Here is a 14,150-nt window from a genome sequence, read left to right on the forward strand (position 1 = left end):
GACGCATAAACAGTTACTGAGAATTATAATAGAAAAAAAAGCGGTTTGTTTTACAATAGATAGAGATACGAAAAAGTGGTCAAAAAAACATAAACGTTACCAAAGGCAAGATGAGATACCTTTCTGTTTAGCTGAATAAGATGTAATGTTTCTACTAACTTTAAAACGTGAGTAAAACTTACGGAGAGCGCTCTGTTTTTACGGATGTTTTAAAAATGGAACGGAAAATTAAATTTCGTTCCGTTTTACATCCAACTCACCGTTTACATTCGACCTGTCAACTTTTAAAGGTTTTCTGCTATGCTGGCAAGATTGGGGGTGTCTATTCCGAAAGTCGTTCTTAACATGGGGAGGTCGAGGGTGTCTATTTCGAAAGCCGTTCTTAACATGAGGGGGTCTATTCCAGAAGCCGTTCTTAACATGGGGAGGTTGGGGGTGTCTATTCCGAAAGCCGTTCTTAACATGGAGAGGTTGGAGGTGTTTACTCGTTGAAAGCATACTCAAAAACCTATAAAAGTCAACATTTCCAATGTGAATCGTGAGTTGGTTGGACTTATGTAAAAAAAAAAAAAAAAAGATATACCAAATGGACTTTTATCGTTTAAAAATTAAATTATTTTGTTTTTGTTACTAAAATTTTATAAAAAAATATTATTTTTAAAATCTTTCGTTAGCGTAATGGTTAGGAGCCTAGACTGTCATACAGGCGGTCGGGTTTCAATCCTGGCTTGATGTAGTTACCTGTCTAGCCGCACTGATGAGCTGTGAAACAGCGAAACAGTACTGTATGTGGATAACTATATATATATGTATATATATATATATATATATATATATATATATAATTACTTAATTTACTCACAGAAATTAATATACGAAAGTATAAATTTATGCATAAACTTTAGGTATTTACGTCAGCAGTGCTCAATACGTAGGTAGATATATATATATATATATATATATATATATATATATATATATATATATATATTACATGGAGTTCACCACTTATCAAAGCCCAATGGCCACTCAGGGATAAGGGTTATATATATATATATATATATATATATATATATATATATATATATATATATATATAAAGTACTATTGTTGAATGCCATTCTTTCGATTACTTTCGATTTGGGTGTGGAGGGAGGTAAGTTTAAAAAATGATTAAAAGGGAACGAAATTTAAATTTCCGTTCCATTCTTATTACAACCGTAAAACAGAGCGTTCTCCGTAAGTTTTACCAAAACGTGTATTCGGTTTGCAAAACAAGTAGTACCGAGCTTTACGTGAGGAATAAAATAAAATTGCCGTGAATTGACACCTAAATATTCGAAATCATGATGATTTAAAATAAAATAAAAAATAATACAAAATGCTGTTAGAAACCTACCCACTAAATGTTACGGTAACATTATATATACGTAGATTTTTTTTTATATATATTCATTTAAAATGCCTAGTTATAAATATCGTTTTTATGGCGCATTTTATGACGCATTTTTTTATTGTTTTTTTTTATGACGCATTTTTTTATTGTTTTTTTTTTTTATGACGCATTTGCCTTTTGTAGTATTTGGTTTCCATAGCATCAGCGTCAATTGAAACCTGAGGTTTTTATGCAATTGCGTCCCATGGAAAAATTAAAAATGCGAACAAACATACAAACACGTATGTTTGTTACGTTAAACATTATAAATGTTATTTCTTAATTTTTTAGATGATTTTTGGTTATTCGTATTATTTGGAGTCTTCGTAATATTGTTCTCATCTTAAATGAAAACTATCTACCAGTATAGGAAAAAGAAAAAATTTTAGACAAAAAAGAACCGTAAAAAATATATATTTTAAAGCCCCCCCCCTCTTTGGGTTGAGCACTGTCGTAAATAATCTCACTCGCTACTTAATTTGGCTGAAAAATGCGAAGCTCGCGGTTTGTTTACAAAGCAAGCGGTTTTAGCACTGTACAAGTGGCGGACGGATGTTTGTTTAAATAGACATTCGGACAGATTATTTGCGGGCATCGCTTCCGTGGTCGAGGGGTAGAACTGCCGACTGTCAACACGATGGTTCTAGGTTCGATCCTCGGCTTGGGAGAGGTGCTAGTCTAGCGGCATTGATGAATTGTGATACAACGAAACAGGACTGTATGTTGGTGACTACAAATATATATATATATATATATATACATACATACATACAGTAGCGTCTAAAACTAAGGGACAATATTTTAAAATCTAATATTCGTTAGAAATAACAAGTGTGAAAAGTTGAAATTTGGACAACTGGTAGCCGTTATCATCCATAATAACATACTAAAATTTACATCATTTGCAAAGGATAGAAAAAGAATTATAACAATTATTTATTTATTTTCAAAATAGGAACGTCCAAAAGTAAGGGACAGAATTGAGAAAAACAATATAAACAGTAAAAAAAAAAACAATAAAAATACATGTACAATCAATATTTAGTAAATGAGCCCTTGCTTTCAATGACAGCTGCACGTGTTCGACTACAAGAACAAATAAGTTCTTGACAATCCTCAATACTAATTTTAGACCATTCTTCTTGACGCTTCACCCACAAATCCTCTGTGTTAGTGGAATTTTTTCCATAATTTTCACTCCTAAGGTATTCCAAAGATTTTCTATTGGATTTAAGTCAAGACTTTACGGTGGCCAATCCAAAATTTTAAATCTTGCTCGCTAAGGTAACTCATTACCACCTTTGCCTTGTGACATGGGGCATTATCTTGCATAAAGGTAACCCTATCGAAACCTGTGTTCCGTATGATTGGCATAACATGCTCTTGAAAAAAGTTTCTTTTTTATAGATCTGCGCGTTTACACGAGTTTGTAACCGGACAAGAGGCGTTGTACCTTGACTAGAAAACATTCCAAATATCCTGACGCTTCCGCCCCCAAACTTGACAGTTTTCTTAGTACACTTTACACTTAATCTTTCACCAATACGTTTCTTTACATCGTTTTTTTTTCCATCATTTCCAAATAAATTAAACTTACTTTCATCACTAAAAAATACTTTTGCCTAATTTTCATATGTCCAAATTACATATCTGTTTGCAAACTCTAATCTCTTTTTCTTATTCTTTGAACTAACAAGTTGTTTCTTCCCTGGGGTTCGATTAAACAGCTCTATTTCTTGCAATCGTCTAGAAAACAATCTGTCTCAACACATTAACACATGAGGTACTATTCATAATCCTGTTAATTTCTGTGCAAGACTTAAAACGGTCCTTTAATGGCATACACTGCCTTATTCAATCTTCTCTTTCCGAAGTTTTGCGGGGTCTGCCGGTTTTAAAAGCACTATTTTTCCAGTATCATTGTAGGATTTAACAACCCTGCCTACAACACTCTTAGAACGTTTCACTTTCTCTGAAATTTTTAATGGTGTACTTTTCCTTGTGTAGCTTTACAATAGCTTGCGTCACAGAGTAATCAAGTTTTTGGCGTTTCGCCATGGTGTCGGCTGATGTAACGTTAACAAATGACTAAGTAAGACTTATTCTTTAGAGGAAATCAAAAGATTTGAATATAGCATACAATTTTATCCCATACTTTTCGACGTTCCTATTTTGAAAATAAATAAATAATTGTTATTATTCTTTTTCTATCCTTTGAAAATGATATAAATTTTAGTATGTTATTGTTGCAGGTAGGTGGGTCGACGGTCTGGGAGGACAATCGACCCTACTAGCAAACTAAAGGATAGACACGGGCAATGAACAAAACGACACAAAGGTAAAGAAGAGATGACAAACACAAAGGGTTCAGTTTAAAGACGTGAACACGCCTTTTATTGAAAATCAAAGAGATAATGTAAAAAAAAAAATAAAGATAAGAATATGTCGGCTGACTGGCGTAGATGACGTACCAGAAGGTGATAGCAAAAGAGAACTGGTGCAGCAGGTCAAAAGCGGACCAGCGAAAGACAGGTACTGGCGACTGGGATAGGTTGCAGACAGGGAGTCCTGGAGACCGCAGAAGGAAACAGTGAACTGTAAGCACTGGAGGCTGCAGTGGGAAAAAGGTTAGGTTCGTGGAAGGTTTGAATGTTTGTTGGAAAAACTTAGGTGGCCCTGAAAAAGGCCGTTTGGAAAACACAGTGGTGTGCTGAAAGTCTGGAACCTGGAGACTGCTGAAAGGCCGCAGGAAGAAAGGCTGGAACCTGGAGACTGCGGGATGAAAGTCAGGAACCTGGAGACTGCAGGATGAAAGCAGGAACCTGGAGAAGCTGGAGGCCGCAGGATGAAAGTCAGGAACCTGGAGAAGCTGGAGGCCGCAGGATGAAAGTCAGGAACCTGGAGAAACTGGAGGCCGCAGGATGAAAGTCAGGAACCGGGAGAAATCCGCAGGATGAAAGCAGGAACCTGGAGAAGCTGGAGGCCGCAGGACGAAAGTCAGGAACCTGGAGAAACTGGAGGCCGTAGGATGAAAGTCAGGAACCTGGAGAAGGCCGCAGGATGAAAGCAGGAACCTGGAGAAGCTGGAGGCCGCAGGACGAAAGTCAGGAACCTGGAGAAACTGGAGGCCGCAGGATGAAAGTCAGGAACCTGGAGAAGGCAAACATTTTTTTTTTTTGTGAAAAAACATAGGTGGCCCTGAAAAGGGCCGTTTGAACTGCTGCTTGTTGCTGTTGCTGCTGCTGCTGCTGCTGCAAGGGGAGGGACCTCTGCCAAAGGTGCCGTCGACTGAGTCGAGGTTCATCTTTTATATAGGCACATATTCCATGCCAATGGCGATCTTGAGGGTCAGATTTGGAAGTTACATTAGAGTATCCTTTCATTACGAACTCATCTAGGGAAGTGGTCTGTCCAATGCCAGTTTCACTTAGAAATAATGTCTGGTTTAGTCTCCTGTAATTGGGTTTCAACCTCTGGAAGGTTAGAACGTAGACCCCTGGTTAGAGAAGGAGACATGGTAGTGGGGGTCTACGTTAAAAGTTGGAGATCCGGGTTTAATCGTGTGTTTTTTATTGAGACTTTTCATGGTGTTTCGGGATTTGTGGACTAGGTCGACAGACATGCCTGAAGCAAGGCAGAGAGGGAAAGTGAGAAATAGAAATGAAGAATTATATATACATATATATAAATTATATATATATATATATATATATATATATATATATATATATATATATATGCAGTAATAATAATTATTTATAAATAGTGACATTTACAACTAGAAATAAAATTGGTTTACGTACTAGAACTGTCCACAAGGACCTGTGGCGTAATGGTTAAGGGTACTTGGAAAAATTAATTATAAAAGTGATATTCTCCTAAACCTCAATTCTCAGCATGGGAGAATTACTTAAGGATCTCTATCCAGTCATGGCTGATGGAACAAGAGCATGCTACCCCCATGAAGTAAATAAAGTCCGACCGAATTCCCGAGTTCAACAGAAACATTGCCGAGTTTGACACGATACACCTGAAGAAGACCGGGGATTACATCGACTGAAACGTTGTGAAAATCGCACTCAAGATGAGAACAGTAGTCAGAAGATGCCAAATAATACGAATAAAAAAAAAACGTTGCTTATATTATGCCTTGAACGTGAGAAATATGCGAAAATCTAAAAATGTTAAAATCCGGTAATAACATTTTCGCAGATGAATTGAGGTCAATCAAGAAACAATTTAAATATCTTGATATATAATTCGAAATTCTTTCGCATGTGTGCCGGGGCATCACAGTTAATCTATTGACCTAAGAGTTAAACTAACAGCTGATTTTGAATCAGTAAATTCGATCCGATGTCTTTTTATCGATATCCGAAATTCTTCAACTTTTTTAAAACATGATTTAAAAAAAAAAATTACAAGTACGTAAAAATAATATTAGACAGAAATGTCTCCATACTTTAGCGTACTCATTCCGAGTTGAGAGTAAGCAAAATAAAATCATAAAATAAAACAGGATTGTTTTTAGTACAAATATCCTGTATATTTGACATCGTTATTTTTATCAAAAACTAGCATGGCTACCTGGCGTTTCCCGAGAGCAAGAAGTTTAAAAATGTGTGTAAAATCTCTATATTCAAACTTCTATTTCTACATGCATCTCACTATATTTCTCTCCCCCCCCCCCCGCTTTCCATATCCCGCTCTCCCATCTCTAATTCCTAAATCATTCACCTTATTTACATATAATAGATACAATTTGAAATGGCTGAAAAAAAAAATGCCACTTCCTTGACGAAACTTGGCCGAGTTGACCACTACAAAAATGATTTTTGATTATTTTATATAGTATTCATCCAGGGCAATGCTGATCAAGGAAATACAAACTTTGTAGATGCTTGTTTTGTAGTTTGAAACATTTAGCTGGACACATAAGCATACGGACAATTGCATTTTATACAGGAGATAAAATTTTCTTTCTGTTTCTTTATTTATTTTAGACAATCGGGTTATTTTAGATCTATACGAAGTTTGCATGCATACGACAAATATCATGCACAGTTTAAATAGGTTGCAGAGATAAAATATTTTCGTCTAATTAGCAGCATTCGCTTTCAGTTCCGATACTTTGATCTGGATTCCAGGGTTCGAATTTCATACTAGACAAATGTTTGTGTGTGTGTGTGTGTGTGTGTGTGTGTGTGTGTGTGTGTGTGTGTGTGTGTGTGTGTGTGTGTGTGTGTGTGTTTCTATAGAGTTCTACTTTATTGCCTAGCAGTTATCGATCATTATCATGAATTTAAACATTTTGAAAATGCTTTAAGTTTATGATGATCAATATCGGCTCGGCGATAAAGTGGAACTCTATAGAGAAAAAAATACAAAAAAAAACATTTGTCGTGTGAGATTTGAACCCAGGAATGTAGATAAAAGTATTGGAACTGAAAGCGAATGCTACTAATTAGATGAAAATATTTTGTCTCTGTAGCCTATTTAAACTTTGCATGATGTTTTTCGTAGGCATATCGTAGGCATTATTTTTCTAATTATTATTATTACGAGGTTAAAGTAGTTTAATTGTTTAATGTATATATATAAAAGAAATTTAGAGTTTTAGAAAGCGAAACCATGCAGAGATGTAAAGGACTGACTCAAACTGAAGCAACTTAAGATGTAATGGTGGAGCCAACCATGCAGTTTCACTTTTATTAAATGTATGCGTGTATATACGTATAATCATACATATATATATACATATATTTTTATACAATATTTTACAAATAATATGTTCTTATTTGCATTAGATGGCCAGGTGGCATGTCCGTGATGCTATATTTCAAGACATCTTCTCTTCGTCAGGCGCTTTTTCAACTTATAAATAAATGGTGAGTTTTCTTGTGAAGTCAAACACTCGGCTGACGAAGCGAAAACGTCCCGAAATATAGTATCACAGATATACCACCTTAGTGCAATTTACAGTATAAAACTCACAGATACGCAAAAGAGAAAGGTCTAATTAAATTGACGCTTATTTCATCCTGTAAAGTGAATAATTTTGCAAGTATTCTTCGTTGGCTTCGATGGTTCTCCACAAGACATTAAAAAATTTAAAGGATAAAACAGGAATATGGAATAAAACAAGATATATGGAATAATTGAAAAGTAAAAAAAAAAAAGTGGCTGTTATCAAACAAAATTACATTTTTTTTCAGTGCTGAAAATGTTTTAATGAGAAAATTGTAAGAATATTGTAAGGTGGGAGTGAAGAACCTATCCCTCTTTTCCCTTCTTTTCTACTTCCTCCTCTAGCCTCAAACTATACAGCAGTATTCTAATAGTAATAATAATTATAAAATACACTCGTTCGGTTTGAATATAGATTGTTTTTCTATATTAGATAAATGCTGTTTTTGTACCTTGTGTAAATGTTGCTTTTGTAGTTTGTGTAAATGATGTTTTTGTAGTTTGTGTAAATGTTGTTTTTGTAGTTTGTGTAAATGTTGTTTTTGTAGTGTGTGTAAATGTTGTTTTTGTAGGTTGTGTAAATGTTGTTTTTGTACTTTGTGTAAATGCTGTTTTTGTAGTTTGTGTAAATGTTGTTTTTGTACTTTGTGTAAATGTTGTTTTTGTACCTTGTGTAAATGCTGTTTTTGTATCTTGTGTAAATGTTGTTTTTGTACTTTGTGTAAATGTTGTTTTTGTACTTTGTGTAAATCCTGTTTTTGTACTTTGTGTAAATGCTGTTTTTGTAGTTTATGTAAATGTTGTTTTTGTAGTTTGTGCAAATGTTGTTTTTGTAGTTTGTGTAAATGTTGTTTTTGTAGTTTGTGTAAATGTTGATTTTGTAGTTTATGTAAATGTTGTTTTTGTAGTTTGTGTAAATGTTGTTTTTGTAGTTTGTGTAAATGTTGTTTTTGTAGTGTGTGTTAATGTTGTTTTTGTACTTTGTGTAAATGCTATTATTGTCCTTTGAGTAAATGTTTTTTGTACCTTGTGTAAATGCTGTTTTTGTACTTTGTGTAAATGTTGTTTTTGTAGTTTGTGTAAATGTTGTATTTGTAGTTTCTGTAAATGCTGTTTTTGTAGTTTGTGTAAATGTTGTTTTTGTAGTTTCTGTAAATTTTGTTTTTGTAGTTTGGATAAATAGTGTTTTTTTTTAATTGGATGAATCTTGTTTTTGTACTTTAAATAAATCTTTTTTGTATTTTGAATGAATTTTTCTCTCGTACTTTGGATAGATGTTGTTTTTATACTTTGTTTAAATGTTGTTTTTATACTTTGTTTAAATGTTGTTTTTATACTTTGTTTAAATGTTGTTTTTATACTTTGTTTAAATGTTGTTTTTATACTTTGGATAAATGTTGTTTTTATACTTTGTTTAATACTGTTTTTATACATTGTATGAATGGCTTTGTACTTTCGATAAATATTGTTTTTATACTTTGTGTAATTTTGTTTTTATACTTTGCATAAATATTTTTTGTACTGCAAAAATCTTGTGTTTGTACTTTGGATGAATCTTGATTTTATACTTTAGATAAATCTTGTTTTTGTACTTTGGATCAATTTTGTTTTTGTACGTTGAATAAATTTATTTCTTGTACTTTAGACGAATGTTGTTTTTATATATTGCGTAAATGTGGTTTTTATACTTTGCGTAAATGTTGTTCTTGTACATTGTATAAATGTTTTTGTATATTGGATAAATGTTGTTTTTGTAGCTGGTGTAATTTTTTTCATACTTTGTGCAAATGTTGTTTTATATGTTGTATAAATGTTTTTATAAGTTGTTTAAATTTTTTTTTACTTTGGATTAATCTTGTTTTTGTATTTGGCATAAATATGTTTGATACTTTGTACAAATGTTTTTCTTTTGTACTTTAGATGAGTGTTGTTTTTGTATTTTGGATAAATATTGATGCTCTACTTTGGATAGATCTAGATTTTGTACGTTGGATTTATGTTGTTTAATACGTGGGATAAATGTTGTTTTTTGTATCTAAGATAGACGTTGTTTTTGTACTTTGGATACGTGTTGTTTTTGTACGTAGGATGGATGTTGTTTTTTTCTTTGGCTATATGTTGTTTTGTACTTTAGATAGACACTGATTTTTTTTATTTTGAATAGATGATTTTTGGGAGGGTGAGAGGGTTATTCGACATTAGAAATAGAAATACATACTCGGAGAGTTGCGCATTATAGTTATTAATTTATATCAGGATTTCTTACCCAGAGTTCCGCAGAATCTTAGCTTACCGAAAGTTACTTTGAAGAGACAAGCTGAGTGTTACATTGAAGAATCATTTTATTGTGCGACAATAATTTTTTTCGTGTTGTTTTGTATTGCTATCGTATCTTTAATAAATTATTTCAGTTATTTTTTGAATTGTGAACAAACTGGAAGAAAGTTGCAGTTATTATGTGTTTGAAAGAGTTGGCAGGCTCTTTTTGACGCCCTGCTCCGCATTTGGGACTACCGTGACAAGCATGATATGGTCTCCTCTGATTAAGAATTATCTACTTCTCAACATGAAAGTCACCTCCCTAATTATGTTAAGAACAGCTTTCTAAATAAACACGCTATGATTAAGAAATTTCTCATATGGGGAAAGGATGAACACTTTTTAACTATTTCTGAATTTTCACCTGGCATTGTAATGTACTTCTGCAGTTTACGACCAGTGCCATTTTTGAGATGGAATTTTCCAGTTATATTCAATTTTATGGGCATCGTTTGTTTATTAAATTGTTTGATGAAAGCATAAAATAGTTAGCAGAGGCCCCCCCCCATGTTAAGAATTTTTTTTATAATAACAGTAGTATTTCAGCACGGTCTGTAAAATACAGAAGTACCAATTTTAATAAGCGATAAACTCAAAACAAAGATTATTTAGTTCTTATGCAGATTGGCACTGATGGTGGCAATTAAAAGTAAAGAAAATGCAGAAATGTCTTCATAGTGTACGTACTCGTTACTGAATGAAGATGTAATATTCCAAAAATCACGTCAATCAATCAAGTAGTTCTATTTAAAACTAAGAAATTCCAAATTTACGATTTTTTGCGATTTTACTACTAAACCGTATTGAACAGAAGGCTTATTTTTCACCTCAACACGTCGATTTCAGTTGCTCCCCTCTTTTTGTTATTTCACCGGATTCAATGGTACATACATCATACAGACTTTTCTGTATTTTCATTACTTTTAATTGCCACCATAAGCGTCAATCTGAATAAGCGCTGATTAGGAACCCATTTATATTAACTACTTTTTGTTAAAAACTATTTTTAAAAGTAAATATATTTTTTTCTAAAATATTTTATTTTATTTTAAAGTCTAAAATAGAAAGGGCAGTTCGGTTGAGTACTTGTTAAATAGAATCTTACCTAAATCTATCATTATTATTATTATTATTATTATTATTATTATTATTATTATTATTATTATTATTATTATTATTATTAATATTATTATTATTATTATTAATATTATTATTATTATCATTATTATTATTATTATTATTAATATTATTATTATTATTATTATTATTATCATTATTATTATCATTATTATTATTAATATTATTATTATTATTATTATTATCATTATTATTATCATTATTATTATTAATATTATTATTATTATTATTATTATTATTATCATTATTATTATTATTATTATTATCATTATTATTATTATTATTATTATTATTAATATTATTATTATTATTATTATCATTATTATCATTATTATTATAATTATTATTATTATTATTATTATTATTATTATTATCATAATTATTATTGTTGTCCTTATTATTATTATTATTATTATTATTATTATTGTCCTTATTATTATTATTATTATCATCATAATTATTATTGTTGTCCTTATTATTATTGTTATAGTTATTATTCTCATTATCATTATTTTATAGTTATTATTATTAATATTATTATTATTGTCATTACTATAATTGTTATTATTATAATTATTATTATTGTCCTTATTATTATTATTATTATTATTATTATTATTATTATTATTATTATTGTCATCATAATTATTATTGTCCTTATTATTATTGTTATTGTTATTATTGTCATTATCATTATTTTTATAATTATTATTATTATTATTATTGTCATTACTATAATTGTCATTATTATTGTCATTATTATTATTATTGTTATTATTATCATCATTATTATTATTGTCCTTATTATTATTATTATTATTATTATTATTATTATTATTATTATTATTATTATTGTCATCATTATTATTATTGTCCTTATTATTATTATTATTGTTATTATTGTCATTATCATTATTTTTATAATTATTATTATTATTATTATCATCATTATTATTATTGTCCTTATTATTATTGCTATTGTTATTATTGTCATTATCATTTTTTTTATAATTATTATTATTATTATTATTATTATTGTCATTACTATAATTGTCATTATTATTGTCATTATTATTATTATTGTCATTATTATTATTATTGTCATTATTATTATTATTATTATCATCATTATTATTATTGTCCTTATTATTATTGTTATTGTTATTATTGTCATTATCATTACTTTTATAATTATTATTATTATTATTATTATTATTATTGTCATTACTATAATTGTCATTATTATTGTCATTATTATTATTATTATTATTATTATTATTATTATTATTATTATTATTATTATTATTAAAAATTAAAAATTCTGACTAGCAGACGAATTTATTTGCATATTAAAAGTAAAAAATTGGTGCTTGTGTAGATTAGTGATCTTTAAATTAACATATTTTAGATAAAAACAGTACGTACATATGTGCCATGTCGAAATTAGTATAAATTCCTAAAATTACTCAAAAATGTTCCAGTAGAAAAATATTGACAAGTAAAAATAGAATTCATCGAATTATCGAGTTTTATCGTATGTTTTAATGCGGAAGAGTCGTGAGATCAAGTCGGTATGACAGACTGACTTATCTCCCTTAATTGAAGTTAAGTGTCAGCCATTTTAAAACTGAGTTTTAAAGGACGTAATCATCTGCTGGATCATTTTTCGTTGTTTTTGGAATGTATACAGATTTCGATGACATGTAAGTACGCAAGAATGTTTTCACCTGAAATGAGTTGGTTTAAAACATCGCCAGTTCACACAAGCACCAGGAATTCTTAACTTTACATTATAAGAAAAATAGGTATTTATGCAGTTATACGTGTTGTTTTATAAATATGATCTTCAAGTTATATTCAATTTTTACGGTGTATTTTGTTTGTTAAATTCTTAGGTGAACCTACAAGATAGTTTCAAAACGTCTCACCTTCCCAATGTGGAGAATGGGTTCTTTAATTATAACGTTATTATTTCAGAACGGTCCGTATTCTGAATAAATACCAAAAATATTTGTAATAAAAATAGTTATGATAAAGATTGCGTACTAATAATTAATTAGAATGGATCATATCTGGCTTATCTAAGGAACCTAAACCGGAAGTAAAAAAGAGCAAACAATCTTGACTATAACTAGAAATATGAATATAAATGTATATATATATATATATATATATATATATATATATATATATATATATATATATATATAAATATATGTGTATGTATGTATATATATATATATATATATATATATATATATATATATATATATATATATATATATATATATATATATGTAGTAATTTATAAAATACATATGATGATTAAGCTACACTGAATATTCGGCGTTTCATCCACTCTAGGATTCCTCAGGCTTATGCGCATAAGCCTGAGGAATCCTAGAGTGGATGAAACGCCGAATATTCAGTGTTGCTTAATCGCCATATATATTTTATAAATTACTAACTAGCTCTACCTACGTATTGAGCACTTTGAAGTAAATACTTAAAGGTTACGCATAAATCTATACTTTCGTATATTAATTTTATGTGAGTAAATGAAGTAGTTATATATATATATATATATATATATATATATATATATATATATATATATATATATATATATATATATATATATATATATATATAGTTTAATAACTGGTCGTGTTAGGATTTTTTAATCAGCTCTTCATGTCCAGACTCCTAACTGATAAGTTAGAATATGGAATGTTTCTATACGAAAGAGGTAGAAAAGAAAAAGTATAAACTTACCTGTTCGGTAGAGTAGTATTAGACCAACAGATATACATCGAAAAGAGGACGATTTTGAATCGAAAAATTTTCCTGTGAACGTCGACATTTTGTAGGAACTGTTTTGTGTGTGTGCCTTGTTTTGTTTCTAACAATTGGTATTCGGTGTTTTCTCTGAACACCCCCTTTTAGTATACTAAAAAATAAACTATAGTTGATTTTATTTTTTTATTGTAGCTGCACTGCTTATTTAAAGTGTCCACATAACTACATACAGACGTCACTCTCACTACGCCTGCTACACCTGACAATCCAGATAAAAGGAGAACAAAAAGGCGTGAAGAAGAAGAAGAAGAAGAAGAAGAAGAAGAAGAAGAAGAAGAAGAAGAAGAAGAAGAAGAAGAAGAAGAAGAAGAAGAAGAAGGCGTGAAGAAGAAGAAGAAGAAGAAGAAGGCGTGAAGAAGAAGAAGAAGAAGAAGAAGAAGAAGAAGAAGAAGAAGAAGAAGAAGAAGAAGAAGAAGAAGGAGAAGACTGTGAG

The 14,150-nt window shown here is 30.2% G+C and overlaps 1 protein-coding gene across 1 annotated transcript in view; it reads right to left on the reverse strand.

Moving 5' to 3' along the window:
* LOC145246677 (uncharacterized) overlaps positions 1-13,918 on the reverse strand; it is a 205,707-nt gene extending 191,789 nt beyond the window's left edge. Inside the window, exon 1 of the mRNA XM_080108390.1 lies at positions 13,634-13,918. Within this exon, the coding sequence (XP_079964516.1) occupies positions 13,634-13,721 (88 nt within the window). The 5' untranslated portion in view covers positions 13,722-13,918. The remainder of the gene's footprint in view (positions 1-13,633) is intronic.
* Between the last annotated feature and the right edge of the window lie 232 nt (positions 13,919-14,150).

The sequence above is a fragment of the Euprymna scolopes genome, chromosome 24 (assembly GCF_053919585.1).
Source record: "Euprymna scolopes isolate OS-2025 chromosome 24, ASM5391958v1, whole genome shotgun sequence".
Classification (NCBI taxonomy): domain Eukaryota; kingdom Metazoa; phylum Mollusca; class Cephalopoda; order Sepiida; family Sepiolidae; genus Euprymna; species Euprymna scolopes.